The following is a 24,235-nucleotide window of genomic DNA, read 5'->3' on the forward strand; positions in this document are numbered from 1 at the left end:
TGAGCAAACTATCATTACAAGAAGCTTACATCTTGAAAACAGACTGAAACAAGACCAGAAAATATCACGATTGTTTACATTTACACATTTAATGTAAAACATTTTTTAAAACCTGACATCAGGCAAACTGAAATGGAAGTGATACTGAAAGTAAAAACAGTATTAATAGTAAATTTTTCTGGGTAGCAGGATCTAATATGATGAGTTTCTTTCCTAATAATTCACGGTATTTTCCACATTTTCTATAATGAACATGAAATATTTTTATAAATAAGAAAACATGTTATGGGTACTTGATTTTTCCTTATATAACAACTATAATATTATAGAAAATTACAAATATTTTTGAATTATTGAAAAATGATATTTGTTTCTAACCTCTTCTTGATCCAAATCTTTATCCCTGAAATTTAATTCCAAAAGATCAATTGTAAGACTATCTTTTTCACGCTTCCAAATATCGTCAGGCTCTTTCTTTTTGTGTCCCACTGTGCTTAAATCAGCTTTATCAGGCAAAAGGCTTATTCCCCTTGGTATGGGAGGGACAGGCTTTGTCCCATTGAGGCCTCGTCGGGAAGATGGTGATCTCATCAAGGCAGGTGTAAGTTGAACTGGAGGAGGTTTTTCTTGAGAATTTTCTCCTGCATGAAAAATACATATTTTACTTTAATTTCTCTTTAATTCCAAAGAAGAGGGTGTTATAGTCACAGGTGTTTGGAATACAGTGTTTTTAAATTTAAAAGCACATTATCTTTCATTAGAAATAAAGATTACTATTTAAAATGAGACACAATGAAAATATCAGTGTCTCCTAATAAATGTAACAAAAATGAGTGACCCCAAATCTTTTCATGTTATATAAAAACATTACATGTCAAGTTAAATTTTTGTTATTTATCTTTATAAACATAATCTGACTAATATTTGCTACGGTAAAGTCTATGATAAGTCACAAGAGCTACTTTTCTGGCTTGACTTAACTCTATAAGTAATATTTGAATGACTACTATATGCAAAAGCTGTTTAACATTGGGCAATGGGAAGAACAAGTTAAATAAAGTCTCAGTTTTCAATAAAATTTTTGATCTTGTAGGAAAGACAAACAGAAAGAAATTAATAGAAGGGAATGAAGGTTCAGCACTAAGAGAAAGTAATAAAAATGACTGAATATGTAACAGATTGAACATTGGTGCTGTGGGTGCTGCTTACCTCAATGCTGGGGACAGAAAAACATGTGAGGTAAAGGGGATGCCTTTAATAGACTTTTTATTTTGAGACTGGATGTGTCTTGAATGAACTTATATGTGCTAATTTTGTGATTTTGGAGTGGGTTATTGTTAAGAAAAAAACAGTTTATAATAATAGAAACCCTTTCAAAATAATGTTAGCATATAATAAACATTCAATAAATGTTGAATAAATGAGTACTAGGCATTATTTATGAATGACATTTTATATTTGCAAAGCTAAAATTTGTTAGTAGGCTCTCAGGCAACATATATCTGTTATAAAGCAATATTATTTGCCTGATTCCAAAACAGGATTTTAAATGGCAATATGAAAAAAGAAAGAAATGACAATTTCAACTGAATTTTATCTTATCTTATGTATTTTATCTATTTAACACAAGTTAAATTAAAACAAATTTACCTTCCTAAGTATTTAATAATTCAGAGAGAGAAAATATAACTTACCAGCTTTTAAAGATCTAACAACCCTATGTATTAACTCCACAGAACTAATTCAAACACACAAATAAATCTGAACAAAGTATAGACTTTTACCATCATTTCTACTTGTAGGGTCAGATGATTTTGGGCTGACAATCTTTCTCTGTGGAGTTGGCTTAGATAGCCCTTCGAAGCTTTTAAGAGGCCAGGAATTTGAGAAATTAACGGAATTATCTTGAGACTTCTTCGGAGATATGGTAGGAGGAGATGTGTGCTTTGGACTAGTTCGAGGTGATGAGAGAGGATAGGACGGAAGGATGTAGGCTCCTGGACTTGAAGTTGGACCAGAGTATGATGAAGTACGCTCTGTTTGACTACCAAATGTTTGCTGTGTCTTACTGCCAAAATTTAGGCTACCATACACTGTAATAAAACAAAAGAGAGTGTTACTTATGTATACACATCTTCTAAGAGTTTAAAGTTTTTCTGCTTTTCACAGTCCGGTTTTCATCTCATCTGGCATTTATATTTTTGTAGGTGTGAGGTAAAGATCTAATTTGATTTGTGTTGTTTGAAAATTCTCTATCTTCTAATATAAAACTTCTTTATCCTATTAAAATTTTCTTACATTTATGGATTTTCTCCTGATAATTTTGTCAAATTACACATATACATACATACATGTATACACATATATATATCAGAAAAGTCTTATCTTCTTGGTGAATTGTGCTTTTTCTCATTATATGATACTTTATAGCACTAAAATGTTTTTAGCTTTAATATTAGCATAATTAGTATAAAGTTGGCATATTTTCCCTATTGTTAACATATTTATACCTGTTTTTCTTTGAGCATTTGCCTAATATACCTTTTCTATGCTTTACTTTCTCCCCATCTATTTTGATGTATTTTAGGTGATGCTCCTAAAAATAGCACTTCAATGAAAACATAAAAAATAAAATCTGCACTGAGTTCAGTGGCTCATGTCTGTAATAGCACTCTGGGAGGCTGAGGCAGGAAGATTGCTTGAGGTCAGGAGTTTGAGACCAGCCTGAGCAAGAGCAAGACCCCGTCTCTTCTAAAAATAGAAAATTCAGTTGGGCCTGGTGACAGGTACCTATAGTTACATCTACAAGGGAAGCTGAGGCAGGAAGGTCACTTGACCCTAGGAGTCTGAAATTGCAGTGAGCTATGATGATGCTACTGTACTCTAGCCAGGACAAGAGAGTAAGACTCTGTCTCAAAAATAAATAAATAAATAAATAAATAAATAATAAAAAATAAAATAAAATGTGATCCTCTCTGTTATTTAAATAAGTTCTGCCCATTTATATTTATAGTAACTATTAATATATTTGGCTTTAATTCTACCATCCATCTTCTTTTGTACTTTCTATTTATTGTTTTTATTTATTACTTTTGTCTTACCTTTTATTGACCTTTTCTCTTTATTCCTCAACTAATATAAAAGTCTATTTGTCATCTTTTAGAGAGTCCCATGAATTTTCCTTTAATATTTTTTTTTTTTTTTTTTTTTTTGAGACAGAGTCTCACTTTATTGCCCAGGCTAGAGTGAGTGCCGTGGCATCAGCCTAGCTCACAGCAACCTCAAACTCCTGGCTCAAGCAATCCTCCTGCCTCAGCCTCCCAAGTAGCTGGGACTACAGGCATTCGCCACCATGCCCGGCTAATTTTTTGTATATATATATTAGTTGGCCAATTAATTTCTTTCTATTTATAGTAGAGACGGGGTCTCGCTCTTGCTCAGGCTGGTTTCGAACTCCTGACCTCGAGCAATCCGCCCGCCTCGGCCTCACAGAGAGCTAGGATTACAGGCGTGAGCCACCGCGCCCGGCCTCCTTTAATATTTTTTAAAAGACTTTCCATGACAAAAGACCTACCAAGCTTATGTATACTAACAAAACAAACATGCCTCTTAAGACTTAAATGACTATATATATTATATATGCTTTATTTGTAATTCATTAGGACCTTTACTTGTACCAAAATCTTATTTAGGTCGAGGGGACTACAAAAGACTTAACTAGTCACAGATTTACATATAGAATGAAAACTTTCAGTGTCCTGATTTCAATTACAGTATTCTATTAATAGATTTGATGTTTTCATGGCAGTGTCTCATATATTCCTTTTCAGAAATTTAAAAATATTTTTTACAAAGAAATCAAACATCAGATCTTTGTATGCATATAAATAAAAACAATTCAATGCAACATACACCAATATTTCCAAAACTTGGTGTGGATCACTACAACATTTAAAATTGGGATGGAACTCTGGGTGGCCAAGGCGGTAGGATCATTTGAGCTCAGGAGTTCGAGGCCAGCCTGAGCAAGAGCAAATCCCATTTCTATTAAAAAAATAAAAAGAAATTAGCTGGACAACTAAAAATATATAGAAAAAATTAGCTGGACATGACGGCACATGCCAGTAGTTTCAGCTTCTCAGGAGGCTGAGGCAAAAGGATTGCTTGAGCCCAGGAGTTTGAGGTTACCGTGAGCTAGGCTGATGCCACAGCCCAGGCAACAGAGCAAGAGAGACTGTTCTGTCTCAAAAAATATATATATATATTGCTTACAGAAATCTCTTAAAATGAGCTAAGTACTTTAAAATAAATATTTTTGTTATTACAGATTTTTAGAATTGATAGGGACTTTTGTAGGTTTTGAAATCTATTTTTACTTCTCATTACCTTAGGCATTCTAGCCTGGGCAACATAGTAAGATTCTGTTTCAAAAAAAAAATTGGGACAGTGGCTGGGTGTGATAGCTCACACCTATAATTGCAGCATTTGGGGAGGCAAAGGCAGGAGGATTGCTTAAGGCCAAGAGTTTGAGACCAGATTGGGAAACATAAGCAAGACTCTGTCTCTAATGAAATAATAATAATAATAACAAAATTGGGATAAGAATGTCCATATGGTTTCGCATCCACACCTCAGGTCCTTCAGAGATCCCATGGGGAATATTAGCTGAGATGGTGGTAGTCCTGGCAGAATTTTTAATGTATAACCAACTATTAAGTTAAATTCTATTAACTATAGAAGAACTTCATATGCCTTTAGACTTGCTGCTCTAATAAATATACTGAGAAGTTATAGAAAACTAGAGCTACTACAGAGATCTGATTAAATACTGAAAGTGGAGGTGGTCTTCAAAGGCAATATAATAATTCAGGGATAGCCTAGACAGAACAGGCTAAATGACAAAGTAAACATTCTCTGCTTCTACTAATCATGAATCCTAAAGGTATTCAAGAGTCAAAATTTAGAAGAAATTTTATTGTGGTGTGGATAATACCAAAAAGAAAAACTTTAGGAGGTCATGTGGGACTTTGGGGTTCATAGAGAAAAGGGTAGCTAAAATATAAGTGCTATATGCACTAAATCTTTACTAAATGATCATTATTTTTTCTTAACAAATATAGAAGTACATCCCTACCACTCAAAGAAAATTTTAGTAAAGGATGTACAACAAAAATTAAAATACTTCTATAAATATTTAATTTGATTCTACTTCTACATATATTAATAATTATTATCACTATTAGTTAGCGTGGAAATTCAAGAAACACCTGCAACCTCAAAATTCTTATGACCAACAACCAGCCTCAAATCATTCCTTTTCTTCTGTATCTTATGCCTTATCTGAAATGATAACATGTTAAGAAGTTATGGTTCCTAACAAGAGACAATAAATTTTAAATAGTCTTAAAATTTAAAGCTGTTAGAGAAAATTGTCATCTGCTAACACAGTACTTTCTAAGGGATGTTACTTTTAATGACTTTGTATTAAAATGCTCTTCACTCTGATGATGAGTGATGTTAAGCATTTTTCCATATACCTGTTGGCCATTTGTATGTCTTCTTTTGAAAAATGTCTATTCAGATCTTTTGCCCATTTTTAACAGGATTATTTGGTATTTTGCTATTGAGTTCCTTATATTTTCTGATCATTTGTCCCTTGTCTGTTGAATAGTTAGCAAATATTTTCTCCCATTCTGTAGGCCATCTCTTCATTTTGTTTATTGTTTCCTTTGCTGTGTAGAAACTTTTTGGCTTGATATGATACAAATTGTCCATTTTTTCTTTGGTTGCCTGTGCTTTTGAGGTCTTAAGAAATGTTTGTCCAGACCAATGTCCTGAAGCATTTCCCAATATTTTCTTCTGGTAGTTTCATAGTTTCAAGTCTCACATTTAAGTCTTTAATTCATTTTGATTTGATTTTCATATATGGTGAGATAGGGCTCTAGTGTAAATCAAAACCACAATGTAATATCTTGCTCCAGTTAAAATGGTTTTATCAAAAAGACAAAAAATAACAGATGCTGGCAAGGATATGGAGAAAGGAAAATGCTTTTCCATTGTTGGTGGGAATGCAAATTAGTATAGCTACTACAGAAAACTGTACGGAGGTTCTTCATCATACTAAAAATAGAACTCCCATATAATCTAGCAATCCCATTGCTGGGCATATATGCAAAAGAAGGGAAATCAATATATCAAAGAAATATCTGCACTCCCATGTTTATTATAGCTCTATTCACAATAGACAAGATTTGGAATCAACCTAAATGTCTATCGACAAATGAATAAGTAAAGAAAATGTGGTACATATACACAATGGATTACTATTTAGCCATAAAAAAGAATAAAATCCTGTCACTTCAAACACATGAATGGAACTGGACGACATTATGTTATGTGAAATAAACCAGGCACAGAAAGACAAACATAGCATACATGTTCTCACTTACATGTGGGAGCTAAAAAAATTGATCTCATGGAGATAGAGAGTAGAATGATGGTTACCAGAGGTTGGGAAGGATATTGGAGAAGAGGGGAGACATAGAAGGATTGGTTAATGGGTTAAAAAAAAATACAGTTACATAGAAGGGTGAGATCTAGTGTTTGGTAGCACTACAGTGCAACCATAGTTAACAATAAGTTATCATATATTTTAAAATAACTAGAGGAATAGATTTGCAGTGTTCCCAATACAAAGAAATAATAAATGTTTGAGGTGATGAATATCCCAATTACCTTGATATCATCATTACACATTGTATGTTTGTATCAAAATATCATATGTACCCCATAAATATATAAAACTATTATGTATACATAAAAATTAAAAAATAAAATGCTCATCTCTACCATGAATGAGTTTCTAAATTCTAATTTCAAACAGTCACATTTATATCAAGATTTAAAAAATCAAACATTTTAGGGTCACAATTATAAAGAAGTTATTAAATTGTTATTAAAAATATGATAAAATCCTTTCTTTTTTGTGATGAGCATAATTACACAACATATATGTTAGTATTGTAAATCCCACATAACATTTACAAATTATTTGCTTCCAAATAAATTTGGAATTTATACCTTTATCTTGATGACTGCTAGTTGTCCCCAGGAATTGTAAGTCAGAATCCACACTGCCACTTTTACCACGTATCTGTGAAAATCCAAGTTGTCCACATTTCCCAGAAAGATTTGTTTGATGGGTACCTTTTGAAGGAAGGAGGGGAGAAGCATAAAAGTAAATGTTAACTTTATTTCATAAATATATCTTTTTTCCACAAATGTTGGCATAATTCAGGTAGGAATAAGCATAAGAATACAAGTACAGTGAGACAGACAGGCAAAAAAGGGATAAAGCTTTCAATATTAGCAAATCTGATTAGTGGCATGAGTTAAAGGACAGAAGATAGACTGGTAAAGAACAGGGAAAGGAAAGATGTTGAAGAATATATACAAAGGCAGTTTCTTCCTACACCCTCCTTTCACCATAGAACGTTTCTCCAGACCTGGCTTTCCTACTTTCCAATATTTGTAGTATACAAACTACCTCAAAACTCCAGAACTTTTACTTTCTTTCCTATTATACCACACAGTATTCATGTAATTTCCAAGCTTATCCAGGCACATTTCGGAGAGCCCTTTCCCTCTCCTGTGCCTGGGTAAGGTTATTCCTGGGCAGGAAAATAAGTCTTAAGAAAAGGAGGTGATAATGACTCTCTGGCATTCAGTTTACTCATCTATAAAATGAGCTGATCTTTTGTTGTTCTGAAATTCCATAATTTAAAAAAAATTAACTCTCTATGATATCAAGCCCATTTCTCTTTCATGTATTGGATATCTTCTAAGTTAATTCTTATGTCCATGCTTTTGTTTATACTTTCTCCCTGCCTTCAACAGTTCCTTTTGCCTCACTGCCTTTGGTAAACTCCGACTTTCTCTCTCTTTTTTTCTCTCACTCTGTTGCCCAGGCTAGAGTGTAGTGGCAAGATCATAGCTCACTGTAGCCTTGAACTCCTAGGCTCAAGTGATCCTCCTGAGTACCCAGGACTACAGGCATGTGCCACCATGTCTGGCTAATTAAAAAAATATTTTTTTTTTGTAGGGATGAGGTCTCGTGACATTGCCCTGGCGGTCTTGAACTTCTGGCCTCAGGGATTACAGGTGTGAGCCAGCGAACCTGGCCTCCACTCTTCTTTGAAGTCAAGTTTAACTAACCTCTTTCCTGCAGTTTTCTGAAACCACTTCAAAACCTATGATCTCTTGCTTTCTTGAATTCCTATAAGTACTTTTAATTTATGTCAACCAATCTAGCATTAGGTTATATGCTGTCTTATTCTCCAGTTGTTTACAATCTATACAACTAGGTAATGAGCTTCTCAATGGTACAGAAACAATGACACGTATGAAAATCCAAAATAATGGATATATTCCTGCATTTCTTTTTCTCTATTAAATAAACAAATTAAACTATACAATCATTATACAAAACATTTTATTTTTGTGTGAAAATACTAGAATCTTACTGCATAAAAGTTTATAAGTTCTCCTAGAGAACAATGTTTGCTGAATACTGTATCCAAACCCATAGCCAACAAATTTCAATTAACTGATATCATTTGGATATTAAATAAATGTGAAAATCTATAACATACTCAGTCTTTACCTTCTAAACCATTTTCCCTTCCAACTGGTATCGTTTTGCTAACACAATACCATTTTTCTAATTACCTGGGTGGGTGTTAAGTCTTAAAATCCTTCTCTACTCCTCCTCCTTCATCTTTTATAACAAGTCATCATAGCCATCATAACTTCCTGATTATTCCTTCCTATTCCATTTACAAACAACCTTATTACCCTAGCTTTTTTCCTTAATAAAAGAAAAAAATCTCTATTAGTCCTTGTAGCTTGTAAGCACAAACTCAAATTTTTGAGCCCAATACACCAGAGTTCCCCTTCTCCCAGTTTATCTTTCACCATCTAAAATCAACCTTGTCTTGACACAGCTCTCATAATTATCTCAAGCCCATTCCTAATGTAAGCCTTTGCTCTCCTCATACTGTCCTTCTAGCCACTTATATGCACCTCAAAAAGATGCAGTTCAAGTACTCTTTGTTAATGCCTTTTCTAACTAACATGGCCAATGACAATGTCCTCTGAACTACCATAATATTTACTTTGTGTAATACTTAAGCAATTAAATATCTTTCCAATTGTTCTGGCCCAAAATCCTTAGAGTATTTTTGACTCCCTTCTCACATTTTATACCCAATCTACCAGCAAATTATTTCAATGTTTCCTTTGACATAATCAGAATCCAATCACTTCTCACTACATTTACTGCTATCCTGGTTAAAGCCTCTATCAACTCTAGACAGGATTGTCTAGACAGAATCTTAATCAGTCCCTGATTTTGCCCTTGACCTCCTTTCATCTATTTTACACATAACATGCAAAATGAGCCTGGAAACATGAGCAAGTGATTTCACTTCTTTCCTCAAAATGTCCCTCATTCAGAGTAAAGCTGAAGTTCATTCAGTAGTCCACTAGGCCATATAAATAAGGATTCCTATTATCTCTTTAATTATCTACTTCTCTTCCCCTTACTCATTTCATTCCAGACATAATAGCTTCTTTTATCTTTCTCAGACATGTTCCATATACTTCCATCATAGTCATTCTGCATTGACTGTTCCTACTTTTTGAAATTATTTGTTCTTTTCTCCTAATATTTAGTGGTTTTCTTCAAATATTCCTGTCTAAATATGGCCTTCTTTCACCAAATTATTTGAAAAAGCCCCTGGTTCATACTCTACTCTGCTTTATTTTTCTCCATAGCATTTATCACCATTTAATTTACTAATGTTGCATTTATTTAATGTCTACTCCTCTTCCCAACTAGAATGTAAGCTCTATCAGGGAGATCACCAGTACTAAGAAAAGTACCTGACACATAGAAGATGCTCAATAAACCTGGGTAATTTATTAAGCAAATATTGCCCTATATTACTATTTAATAAATTTTAATGAGAAATCTTTCCAAGGACTCACAAAATAATAATGTCAAAGTGTTAATTTTCATCAGATCTTCAATAAATGGTTTCTTGAATCTGAATTGCCTACTAGATTGCAAGTTCTATGAGTCCTTGAATAGACTATGAAGTTTAGAAAAATCTTTAATTTAGTTCAATGTTTATTACCTGTAACTGTACTTACCAGCAGCACATATGGGAAGAGAATCTGGGTTAAAATCCCGACTATTCTGAAATAAATTTCGTGACACTCTTTTTCTGCTAAAACATAAATCATCATTGGCTGGCATTCCTTGAGAGGGCTTTAATTTTGGAGATGGGATGAAATCATATGTTGAAAACTATAAGAACAGAATAACAAATTAGCAAATTTTAAGTCTAGATGGTAATAAATATGATAAATAACATCCAATTATGAAATTATAATTATAAGAAAACAATTTTAATTTGTCAAATATACAGTGATATAAATAAACATCTGCATTTAGTATGGTACATTAACAGTATTTTTCATTCTATGATAGAAATGCTAATTTTCTTTTGTCTTTCTTATTACCTTCATCCCAACCCTTTTCTGTATTGTATCATTCTACAGAATACATCTGGCAACTAAGAATGAGAGAATACAAATGACAAAAAGGATGCAATGACAACTGGTATGAAGAAAAGAACATTGGACTCAGCAGCATAACCCCTCAAACTATGCTATCTTTAAGCATCAGATAATAAATGCTAATTGAAGTTCACGGAACAAGCAAGCATTCCACTCTACTACTCTTACTGAAGCAAATTTATTATCTATATTCTGTAACCCAAATGTAAATAATGTGGTAATTTGTGTTATAGTTCCCTTAGAAGATTTTCTTAAGATAGATCTCTTAGTTAAAACCAACTATACAATACTTCATATATCTCTAGTACCTTTATGGTTTCCAAGTCTTTTCTCATACATAAACCTCAATGATTTTAAAGGGACAAAAATGCCAGGATGTAATATTGAAGTTATACATAACCAGTTAAATAACTAAATGGAAGCATGATTCAAGTGTTCAGAATTCTTCACTAATGATGACCTCAATTGTTCTGAATTGCTTCACATTCAATATGACCATAAAACATTTTAAAAATTGGGTGTTTGACAAGAAATTATATGTATTTGGAACTTACAGACACAATCAAATCTACACATGTAGTGACCTATAAGCCTTGTCAATATGCTTCTTCAAGAACTTTGTCAAGTATCAAAATAGCACAATAAAATTAAAGATATAGGCCAGGCGCGGTGGCTCTCGCCTGTAATCCTAGCACCCTGGGATGCCAAGGTGGGCAGATGGCTCAAGGTCAGTAGTTCAAAACCAGCCTGAGCAAGAGCAAGACCCTGTCTCTACTAAAAATAGAAAGAAATTAATTGGCCAACTAAAAATATATAGAAAAAATTAGCTGGGTATGGTGGTGGCACATGCCTGTTGACCCAGCTACCTGGGAGGCTGAGGCAGGAGGACTGCCTGACCCTAGGAGTTTGAGGTTGCTGTGAGCTAGGCTGATGCCAAGGCAACAGAGTGAGACTCTGTCTCAAAAAAAAAATCTCAAAAATAGTTTTAATTCTATTTCAGTACGGTTTGTAGCAAGTGACTAATTCTCTCAGAAATCACCTACACTCCTCCCTTTACTAAACTCATACTAATCTTTATCTTGACCTCCAGTCTTTGTACCTTTTACATTTTACCAGTTCCTTCTGGTTTTACCTGAACTCCAACCTTGACCCTTAATGGTGGCCATTAAAAGTGTTTATTCCCTTTACCTGTAGTCATCTTCTGTAAACATCCTGTGTTCCTATCACATCATTTTCCTATGTACACTTTAAGAGTCATAATACTATATGTAAATTTTATATACTAAGTATTTCCTGGCCAGGCGTGGTAGCTCACACCTGTAATGCTAGCACTTTGGGAGGCAGAAGATCACTCGAGGTCAGGAGTGAGACCAGCCTGAGAAAGAGCAAGACCCTGTCTCTACAAAAAATAGAAAAATTAGCCAGGCATGGTGGTGCATGCCTATGGTCCCAACTACTGGGGAGGCTAAAGTAGAAGGATCTCTTGAGCCCAGGAGTTTGAGAATGTAATGAGCCATTGCACTCTAGCCCAGGTGATAGAGTGAGACCCTGTCTCCAAAAACAAAAAAAAAATGGTATTTCTTATGTTGCTAAAACCTCTTATAAGTGCTATAAACTTTTTATTTTTATTTTTTAGAGTTGAGATTTCACTATGTTGCCCAGGCTGGCCTTAAGCAATCCTCTCATCTCAGCCTCCCAAGTAGCTGGGACTACAGGTGCAGGGCACTGTGCCCGGCTATAAATTTTAATTACAAAATAGTAAGTGCTTATTGTAAAAACTGCAAACAGTATAGAAATAAATAAGTTAAAAGTCAAATTCTTCTTTGGCTCCCTTCTCAGTGGAATACTATTGAAAAGGACTTTTAACAGATCTATGTATACATACAAACATTCTTCGACAAGCTTTTTTTCTTTTCTTTTTTCTAAAAACAAAAGGAAAAAATAAGTTTTTGAAAAACAAAAATAGATCACAATATTCTGGCACCTAGTAAATATGTCAATATCTTTCTGTGTTAATATATACATATCAGCTTATTTTTTAAAAAACACACACACACACATAGACACATGTACTTTTTTTTTTTAGAGACCGGATCTCACTCTGCCACCCAGGGTGGAGTGCAATGGCATGATCATAGATCACTGCAGCCTTGAACTCCTGGGCTCAAGCAATCTTCCCTACCTCAGCCTCCTCAGTAGCTGAGACTACAAGAACACACCAGCACCTAATTTTTAAATTTTTTGTACTGGGATCTTGCTATGTTCCCCAAGCTGGTCTTGAGCTTCTGAGCTCAAGCAATCCTCCCTCCTCAGCCTCCCAAAGTGCTGAAATTACAGATATGAACCACCACACCTGACCCTGCTTATTCTTTTTAATGGTTGCCCAGTATTCCATGTTAAAGTTGAACTTACAGTTTCCTATTGATAGACATTCTGTTTGACACAACTTTTCACTATTGGAAACAATCTTGCAGTGAATAATGTTATGCACATATCTTTGTATATTATGTAAGTATTTCTGTAGAACAAATATCTTAGAAATGAAATTGCTGGGTCTAAGGAGATAAACTATTTTTAATGACTGCATAATATTACATTGACTAGATGTGTCATTGTTCTATGATGGAACACTTGGGTTATTTCCAATTTTTTCTTTCATATTGATAAGGAAGAAATTCCAATGAGGGAAATGGTACATACATGGCTTAAGGAAGCAGTGCTGATAGGAGACTGGCAAGCCTTAGAAAGACTCACATATGCTATAGAACTAAAATCTTTTATAAAAAAACTAAAATGATTTTTATATCATTAGCCTGCTTATACCAGGGCAGAATAACCAGCCCATAAAATGTGCAAACAATCACGCCTGTAATCTTAGCACTCTGGGAGGCCGAGGCAGGTGGATCGCTCCAGGTCAGGAGTTCAAAACCAGCCTGAGCAAGAGTGAGACCCCGTCTCTACTATAAATAGAAAGAAATTAACTGGCCAAATAATATACAGAGAAAAAATTAGCCGGGCATGGTGGCGCATGCCTGTAGTCCCAGCTACTTGGGAGGCTGAGGCAGTAGGATTGCTTGAGCCCAGGAGTTTGAGGATGCTGTGAGCTAGGCTGACGCCACGACACTCAGTCTAGCCTGGGCAATAAAGCAAGACTCTGCCTCCAAAAAAAATAAAATGTGCAAACAAAATTTACTATGTCCAGCCTCAATATTGTTTCTCTCTTTTATCAATCCTAATTTCTCCTTGATTCAGTCTATTACCTGACCCTTTGTTTAGCACGAAAAACAAACTGCATGGAAAATAACAAAACACTGTATGAAATAATCAACCAAATGTCTCTGATTCCTTGTTAACATTTATTTTTGGAAGTTTCACTAATATTAAATAACATATTGTCTCTCTGGGTCATGAGAGTTAAATATATGGCCTGAAAGTATATCCTTTCTGAGATATGGACCTGTAAATCCCCAGAAAACCTTCCCTTATACTGAGCAATATGGCTCTTGTGCACTAAATCAGATTCTTGGCAAAGCCTGGCTCTGGTTCTGATTCTGACTGAGTATGTGGACAATGTGTCCATGTAGATGGCAGCAGTGGTGAAACTGGGTTTTGATTTCATGGTCTGTTAAGTGATTTCTGCTAGATGACAATATCCTGGTCAGGTAGCAGCTGACAAGGAATCTGGAATCTGGCTTCCTTATTGGTCTTTTTGTTCCTGTTTTGAATGGGCTCCTTTATTCTCCTTCTCCATCCAAAAGGTAAGGCTTTTTCATGTTTACTTATTATAGACCCAATAATGGTCGATATCTACAAAAATGGAATTCCTATACCAAAGATGAAAGAAAACAAAATTCATATCATTCAATGGTCTGCTTTCTTTGATCTCTCTAAATAACTCAGTAACTGTGCTACAGAGTGTTGAAGAAACTTAACTATAAATTAGACAAATTCAATTAGAAAAATGGTTTAAAAAGCCAAATAAAACAATATTTAATTCCAAACCTTAAGCAAGTTTAGCCTTTAAAAACAAAAAACCTCAATGCCATTATTGTATGGACATTGAAAAAAAAAGTGTCTCACCAAATTTCTGGGAATCACAACTCTCAATCTATTAGTTATTAATATTTATTGCTGTGTAATGAATTATCCCAAAACATAGTAAGTTAAAACAAGAAACATTTATTATCTCTTTTTCTGTGGATAAGGCATCTGGAAGCAGCCTTATCCGGATGATTCTGGCTAAGTGGCTTAGCTGCATGGTTCAGGTCTCTCTGAGGTTGCAATCAACATGTTTGGTAGGCTGCTGTTAACTGCAGGCTTGACTGAGACTGGAGGATCACTGAAGTTCACTCATGTGGCTACTGTCAGGAGGCCTCTGTTTCTTGCCATTTGGGACTCCCAGGGGCTGCTAAAGACATGACAGCTGGCTTCCTTCAGAGCAAGTGATCTGAGCGAGAACAACCAAGATGGAAGTTGCAGTCCCTTTTTATGATATAGTCTCTGAAGTCACAAACTGTTATTTCTATCTTGTTAGAAGTGATCCATTAAATCCTGTCCCACTCAAAGAGAGGGGAAACAGACTCCAACCTTTTAAAGGAAAAATCTCAAAGAATTTGTGGAAATACATTTAAAACTACCATATTCAATGATGCTTCTTCATGGAACCTAATGAATCTATGTTTTTGCTTCTTCTTTCTTTTTCATTTTAGAACATTATAGTTTATTCCACTAAAAGCAGCACCTCAGAGATCACCACAATCCTACAAATAAGAATACACTTTCACCTTTTTGCCTGACATGAATCAGTTATGTTTTTCTTGCAATTCAAATGTAATTTTTACAACTATCTTCATCAAAAAAGGTAGAGTTTAGATTTCATCACATTCTAGTAAAGCTGTCATGAAACATTTTACCCATATTTTTAGTTACATTATATACAAAGTAATTTTACCATATTTTCCCAGATTAAATATAAACAAACAAAATTATGTTGAAGTGAAAGATTTTCATAACATAGTAAAATTCACCTTTTATTTCTAGCTGGGAAAATGGAAGAGCAGCATTTATCAAATTTTAAAAAGTCCAAACCAATGTTTTTGTTTCTTTAGCTGATCAACATTCTTAATAGACTGGCACCTGCTTCTACCTTACATTCTACTGCTTTATCATAATTAGATCCTTTAAGTTATACAAAAGATAAACATTTTCCATTTCATGAACAAAATACTTTTTGAATAAATTGATATAACTTGTCTATATATGGGCAGTACTAATAAATCAGGAAAAAACAATTAGAACAAGCTTCTATTTCAATTGGCTTATAAATAACATTAATATATTAAGGGCTTATATCATATTGAACTAAATAAAACTTGAAAGGGTTTTAAGATTTCCTTTTACTTAATAAGATTTAAATGTATTGTCTCTTTAAGAAAAAAAATGTTCTTGTCAAAACCTGTTATTCAGGGGAAAACAAAAGTTAATTGTGAGTTTAAATAATGTCCTTAGTCACTTGCTTAAAGAACAAGTAACAAAAGTAGTTCTTAAACTTAAAAGTTTTAATATCTAGTATATAATTGTACAGAAAAAGTTCAAATAACAACCTAATTAAGATGTCTCTTTGGACAAATTAAAGTCACTTAAAGACAGCTCTTTGTCCAGATTTTACCAGCATGTAAAAACAATATTAGTATGATAGAGTTCCTTATGCAAACCTTCAACCTATCTCCTCAGGAAAAACCTAACTAACTGAAATGTCTTCTATTGGTTTCATGGGTTGTATACATTAACATCACTGCTTTTCAAAATACAAAATTGTAAAATTATGAGTTCAATTAAGTTTTATCATAGATAAAAACCTTTATAAAAAGAGATTCTTATAAAGCCACATATCTTATAATACTTAATATATAAGCTTATATTGCAATTTCAGATCCTTAGTTAACTTTTAAGATTTTAGACTAATATAAAATTAAATTAATGAAAACTCTTTAGATCCTGAATAATTTCTAATTAAGATAAAATGAAAATCACTGATCCCTACATATGTTTTTCTGATTTATCCTTGTGTCTTATATTTATACATTAGAGAATAACCAACAAATAAACAGGTTAAAGAATATATAAATGCCGTTGGATATGTTAAAATGATGTATCCAAATATGCATGCTTATTTTTGCCATTTGAATAATTATAAAAAGGATATGAATGTATATTCATGGACAGAATGAAAAGTTTGCTTTTGGATTACATGACTTTTGGTTTTCTCAGCATTTGAGAGGAAACAAAAGTTGGTTTCTTTGGGTAAGATTGCATGTAATATATATAGCTGACACTGTCCACGGTAAAAAAGTTACAGGGAAATAGAAATATGTACATTAAGATAATAGATATGTTTTGTCCATTGACTAAAGGAACTGTTATAGCTTTAAGATGACAAAATCAATATAATATATGCCTTTTCATATTTTAAATGTGTTTAAGGTTAATTATTTAAAAAATTTTTTAACTTTACCATTTATATCCATGTTTGTATACATCTAAAGATATATTAACACACACAGACATGATAAAGAAGAAAACAGTTCAGAAAAACATGGATATACTTTTTTTTTTTTTTTTTGAGACAGAGTCTCACTCTGTTACCCTGGTTAGAGTGCCATGGCATCAGCCTAGCTCACAGCAACCTCAAATACCTGGGCTCCAGTGATCCTTCTGCCTCAGCCTCCCGAGTAGCTGGGACTATAGGCATGCACCATCATGCCTGGCTAATTTTTTATATATATATTTTCAGTTGTCCATCTAATTTCTTTTTATTTTTTAGTAGACCTGCTCAGGCTGGTCTCAAGCTCCTGAGTTCAAACAATCCACCCGCCTCGGCCTCCCAGAGTGTTAGGATTACAGGCGTCAGCCACCATGTCTGGCCAATATACTTTTAATATTATATATATATATATATTTTTTTTTTTGGTGAATGACATGTTCCAGAAATTAATATTATATATATTAAAGTGTTTTCCAAGGCCAGGCATAGTGGCTCATGCCTATAATCCTAGCAGTTTGGGAGGCTGAGGCAGGAGGATTGCTTGAGGCCAGATGTTTGAGACCGGTCTGAGCAAGAGGAGACCCACTCTCTACAAAAAAATACAAAAATTAGCCTTGCATGCACTTGTAGTCTCAGCTATTCAGGAGGAATATTCTCCTAGACAGGAGAATAGCTTGAGCCCAGGAGTTTGAGGTTGCAGTGGGCTGTGATGATGCCACTGCATTCTAGCCCAAGTGACAGAGAGAGAACCTGTCTTAAAAAAAAATTTTTAAAAAGTATTTTCCATGTCTTTAGCCTGTTTTAAATAATTTTAAGAAGTTTATTTCTTCTAAAAAAAGACCTTGATATTCTCACTTTCTTACTTTGTTTCAAATATCGTCATTCTCAAAAAAGATTGTAACATTTGTCCATACTTAGGTCTCATAATCATACGCTAATAGAATAACCAATTTTCTCTTACAACTTTCTTAAATTTAACTACTACATGAAAAATAAAATACCCATTAATACTTGGTGCTCTCCTAATTTTAATTAGCTTTCCCACTATTCATCTAAGCTAAACAAATGCCTCAAAAGACTTATATACAATAGCTTCTAAATTTTCTGCTATAAAAAATTCTGTTAACAACAGCTCATTCTACTTAGCTTTGACATAAGCAACATCTGCACTGAAAGTAGATAGGCTTCCAGATTGTTCATTATTTTTACAAGCATTAAAAATAAAAGTTTATTTAATTCTTCAGGCACTCCAATAAAATTTTAAAAAGAAAATTAATGACTACTTATGGAAAACGCTCCAACATCTACACTGATAATAGACATGTTTGCAGGGTTGTTCATGATTTTGACATATTTTAAAATGAAAATATTTCTTATTCAGATACTCTGAGCATATTTTAAAATTTTTATTCATTTTATTTATTTATTGAGACAGAGTCTTACTCTGTCACCCTGAGTAGAGTGTACTGACGTCACTGTACCTCACTGCAAACCTCAAACTCCTGGGCTCAGCAATCCTCCTGTTCCAGGTTCCCCAATAGCTGGGACTACAGGTGCCTACCAAAGCCTGGTTAATTTTTTCTATTTTTTGTAGAGATGGGGGTCTCACTCTTGCTCAGGCTGGTCTCGAACTGCTGGCCTCAAGCTATCCTCCCGCCTTGGCCTTCCAGAGTGCTAGGATTACAGGCATGAGCCACCGTGCCCAGCCAGTATTTTTAAAAGAAAATTAAAGGTTTCTTACTGGAAATAATCCAACATCCAAGGAAAATCCCAAGTTTTAGAATTAAGTCCTTACCAAACACATTAGGACAATTTCATAATTTCAGTTTTTGTGATACCTTATCAAATTTGTCATATTACCTACTTTAGATCTTTCCCACATTCTTTATTTTAATTTTTTTAAAATTTCAAAATATTAAGGGAGTACAAATGCTTTCCCACATTCTTAAAATCCCGGATGCTCTAATTTCCATTCTGTTTCTTAATTGAACAGAATCTAGAAGCCTTTATCTCAAAATGTGGTTCACAGATCAGCAGCAACACAAAGGAGCTTATTAGACATGTAATCTTAGGTTCCAGGCCAAACAAACTGAATCAGAATTTGTACTTTAACAAGATCCTGAGGTAATTCATATGCTGCACATTAAGTGTGATAAACATGGCACTATAGCTACTCCTTCCTTTCTTTTGACTGAAAAAAAGAACAAACCCTTTCTTGCTACCTCAAGAATTTTTTTATATTTCATGTCATCTTCCTTTTGCTTTTCTTTTAGTTTCAGAGGAAAAAGCATTTCTTCTGTTTCAAAGCTAATCTCCCTATATTCATGGGTTTTTTGTTTTTTTCTTGTTTGTTTGTTTTTAGACAGAATCCCACTCTGTTGCCCCAGCTAGAGTGTGTGGCATCATCATAGCTCACTGCAACCTCAAACTCCTGGGCTCAAATGATCCACCTGCCTCAGCCTCCCAGGCAGCGGGGACTACAGGTGTGCATCACTATGCCCAGCTAAAGTTTTCTATTTTTAGTAGAGATGGGGTCTCACTCTTGCTCAGGTTGGTCTTGAACTCTTTCTTGAGCTCAAGCAATTCTCCCACAGTGATATGATTAAAGGTGTGAGCCACCACACTCAGCTGCAAACTTATAAACCTGCTCTTTTTCCAAACCCCATGACTTTCCAATAAACAAATCATTTGACCTTTAAAAAACTACAGACCTAGAATCTACATACATGTGAAACAAGTATATTGGTTACTTTCCAGTCGAGGTTACTGACTACTATGACTCTTACTACATTGCAGAGAAATCTGTTAGGAAAAATAAAGCTAATAAGGTAGCCAGCTAGTGATGGCTGATTACTTGCCTCTACTACCCCATGAAAACACTCTTTTTTTTTCTTTTTTGAGACAAAGTTGCCCAGGCTAGAGTGCTGTGGCATCAGCCTAGCTCACAGCAACTTCAAACTCCTGGGCTCAAGCAAACCTCCTGCCTCAGCCTCCCGAGTAGCTGGGACTACAGGCATGTGCCACCATGACCGGCTAATTTATATATATATATATTTTAGTTGGCCAATTAATTTCTATTTTTAGTAGAGATGGAGGTCTCTCTCTTGCTCAACCTGGTCTAGAATTCCTGAGCTCAAATGATCTGCCCAACTCGGCCTCCCAGGGTGCTAGGATTACAGGCGTGAGCCATCTCACCCGGCCGAAAACACTCTTAAAAACAGAGAAAGTGATACGAAGTTAGAATATCACAGGAATCTATTAATCTGTAATATGTCAGAGCACAAAAAGGATCAACTAAATGGTAGAAACAAAAATAATGAAAAAGCCTAAATATTCACAAGAGATCAGTTAACATACCATGACATTATATGAGCCAATACTAAATAATCATTAAAGATTCTACTATATATTATTTAATATATAATAATTAATATTATTGATATTAAAGAAGAAAATGTTCATGATAAAGTAAGTGAAAAAGGAGATACTTTCATTCATGGAAAAAAGAATCTACAGCTGTATACATAAATGGAAATGATACTCAAAGTATAAGCAATAAAATATTGACTATAGACCTCTCCAGCAGAGAGACTGAGGAAAATTTAAATTTTTTCCTTTGTGCTGTTTTATAGTTTCCAAATTTTCTATAATGAGCATGTATTATGTAACTTTTTTACAATCAGAAGAATTAAGAGGACATTAAGAAAGATAAAACTAAGAGAAAAGTACCTTAAAAATTATTTTATAGGCCAGGCCGGGTGGCTCACACCTGTAATCCTAGCACTATGGGAAGCCAAGGCAGGTGAATTGCTCAAGGTCAGGAGTTCAAGACCAGCCTGAGCAAGAGTGAGACCCCTGTCTCTACTAAAAATAGAAATTAGCTGGACAACTAAAAATATATAGAAAAAATTAGCCGGGCATGGTGGCACATGTCTGTAGTCCCAGCTACTTGGGAGACTGAGGCAGAAGGATTGCCTGAGCCCAGGAGTCTGAGGTTGCTGTGAGCTAGGCTGACGCTATGGCACTCTAGCCTGGGCAACACAGTGAGACTCTGTCTCAAAAAAAAAAAAAAAAAAAAAAAAAAAAATATATATATATATATATATATATATATTATATAAGTAGTAGGATATAACACATAAGAACAAGTGATGCTTTTCAGTTTTCATTCTCTTCAAGCTCTGTCCTGCATGTAATAGTCTGACCACTCCTTCCTCCACTTAGCTTCTAAACCTTGTTCTTTCTTGGTTCTCTTCCAACCCTTAGACATGCTTTCTCTTTGCCTGAGTTGATTGTATCTCCTACAGCTATTCCCTAAATAGGGCTGCATAGCAAGATTTGGTCCTAAGCTCTCTGCTCTTGCTCTGTATGCCATTGGAGAACCCACCCATTCTCACAGTGTCAGTATTTACTTCTCAGAATACAACTTTCAGAATCTACATTTGCAATTCTTTTCATGTCCCTTGAACAGTAGTCTCCAAATTCAACTAGATTAGTCTATCATCCTTTACAAAAAATTCATATTTTCCCCCATTTGACTTCTTCCTTTTAAGGCTTCCTAAGTCCAGTCATGGGTCTATGATGCATTTAGTTATATATTAGAAAACAAGATGGACCTAAAATCAAACATCTAAACTTACACCTTAGTAAACTAGAAAAAGAAGAGCAAATTAAATCCAAAGTAAGGAGAAAAAAATAATAAAAATTAGCACAGAAATGAATGCAACTCATGCAATTTCAGTTACACAGGAAATCTGAGAAAATCAACAAAACCAAAAGTTGGTTTTTTTAAAAGATCAATACAATTGATAAGCTTCTGGTCAAGTCAACTAAGAAAAAGAGAGGACACATTACTAACATCAGAAATGAAAGACAGAATATCACATGGACATTAAAAGAATAAAGAAATATTATTTAACAACTCTATGCTCATAAATTGGGTAACCTAGATGAAGTGGACCAATTCCTTGAAAGACACAATCTGCCAAAACTCACACAGGAAGATACAGATAATCTGATTAGGCCTATATCTCTAAAGAAACTGAATAAATAATTAATAACCTTCAAAAACAGAAAGCACAAGACTCAGATGGGTTTACCGGTGAATTCTACTAATCATTTAAGAAATCATACCAATATTCTACAGTCTCTTTCAGAAGATAGAAGTAGAGGGAATACTTCCTGATTCATTCTATGAGGCCAGCATTACTCTAATACTAAAACCAACAAAGACATTGTAAGAAAACTACAGACCAATATCTCCCATGAACAAAGATACAAACATATTGAGCAAAATATTAGTAAACTGAATCCAACAATGTATAAAAGGACCACTACACTATGACCAAGTGGGATTTATTTATCCCAGGTATGCAGACCTGGTTCAACATTTGAAAGTCAACTAATGTAATGCATCACATTATCAGGCTAAAGAAGAAAAAAAATTGTGATTATATTAATAGATGCAGAAAAAGCATCTGACAAAGTCTGACACCATACATGAAAACTCTCAGCAAACTAGGAATAGAGGAGGATTTTTTCAACTCGATAAAGAACATCTACCATAAAACCTACACTTTAGGCCGGGCGCGGTGGCTCACGCCTGCAATCCTAGCTCTCTGGGAGGCCGAGGCGGGAGGATTGCTCGAGGTCAGGAGTTCGAAACCAGCCTGAGCAAGAGCGAGACCCCGTCTCTACTATAAATAGAAAGAAATTAATTGGCCAACTAATATATATATACAAAAAATTAGCCGGGCATGGTGGCGAATGCCTGTAGTCCCAGCTACTTGGGAGGCTGAGGCAGGAGGATTGCTTGAGCCAGGAGTTTGAGGTTGCTGTGAGCTAGACTGACGCCACGGCACTCACTCTAGCCTGGGCAATAAAGTGAGACTCTGTCTTAAAAAAAAAACAAAAAACAAAAAACAAAAAAACCTACACTTTACATCATACTTAATTGTGAGAAACTTGAAACTTTCACACTAAGATAAGGAGCAAGGCAAGGATGTCCCCTCTTACTACGGCTTCTCAACATCATACTGTCAGTCTGAACTAATGCAATAAGGAAAAAATAAAATTGTCTTTATTCACAGATGATATGATTGTCTATGAGGAAGTCCAAAAGAATTGACAAAACAAAGCTCCTGGAACTAATAAGTGATTATAGCAAGCTTGCAGAACACACAGTTAATGTACAAAAGTCAACCATGCATGGTGGCTCACGGCTGCAATCCTAGCACTTTGGGAAGCTGAAAGGGAAGATCACTAGAGGCCAGGAGTTCAAGACCAGCCAGGCAACAGCGAGACCCTGTCTCTATGAGAAAAAAAAGTCAATTGCTTTCCTATAAGACAGCCATGAACAAGTAGAATTTGAAATAAAAAAACACACTACCATTTACATTAATATACACAAGAATGGTATACAAAGGTATAAGTTTAAGAACTATATACAAGATCTATATGAGAAAAAGTACAGAACTCTGGTAAAATACATCAAAGAGCTAAATAAATGAAGATAATTTATTTATATTCTTGGATATGAACTGTTAATATTGTCAAGATGTCAATTCTTCCCAACTTGATGTATAGATTCAATGTTATACCAACCAAAAGCCAAGCAAGTTATTTTGTGGACATTTTCAAACTGATTCTAAAGTTTATATAGAAAGGCAAAAGACTCAGAAGAGTGAACTCAATATTGAATGAAAGAAAGAACAAAGTTGGAGGACTGACACTACAGAACTACAAGATTTACTATAAAGCTACAGTAATCAAGACAATGTGGTATGGGTAAAAATAGACAAATGAAATAATGGAACAGAACAGAGAGCCCAGAAAGAGGCCCAAATGAATACAGTTAGCTGATCTTTGACAAATGAGCAAAGGCAATACAACGGAGCAAAGGCTGTATTTTCAACAAACAGTACTAGAACAACTGGACATCCTCATGTAAAAAAATTAATCTAGACATAGACCTTATACCCTAAATAAAAATTAACTCCAGATGAATCATAGAACTAAATATAAAATGCAAAACTATAAAATGCCTGGAAG

The 24,235-nt window shown here is 34.5% G+C and overlaps 1 protein-coding gene across 4 annotated transcripts in view; it reads right to left on the reverse strand.

Annotated features, from left to right (window-relative positions):
* Positions 1–24,235, reverse strand: part of TOGARAM1 (TOG array regulator of axonemal microtubules 1) — an 82,972-nt gene that overhangs the window by 51,321 nt on the left and 7,416 nt on the right. For all 4 annotated transcript variants that reach the window (XM_012782783.2, XM_012782782.2, XM_012782785.2 and 1 more), the window contains exons 2-5: positions 10,213–10,369; positions 7,081–7,206; positions 1,785–2,093; positions 379–641 (exon numbers count right to left, since the gene is read on the reverse strand). In XM_012782783.2, coding sequence (XP_012638237.2) covers positions 379–641; positions 1,785–2,093; positions 7,081–7,206; positions 10,213–10,369 — 855 coding nt within the window. The remainder of the gene's footprint in view (positions 1–378; positions 642–1,784; positions 2,094–7,080; positions 7,207–10,212; positions 10,370–24,235) is intronic.

Source organism: Microcebus murinus, chromosome 6 (assembly GCF_040939455.1).
Source record: "Microcebus murinus isolate Inina chromosome 6, M.murinus_Inina_mat1.0, whole genome shotgun sequence".
Taxonomy (NCBI): Eukaryota; Metazoa; Chordata; class Mammalia; order Primates; family Cheirogaleidae; genus Microcebus; species Microcebus murinus.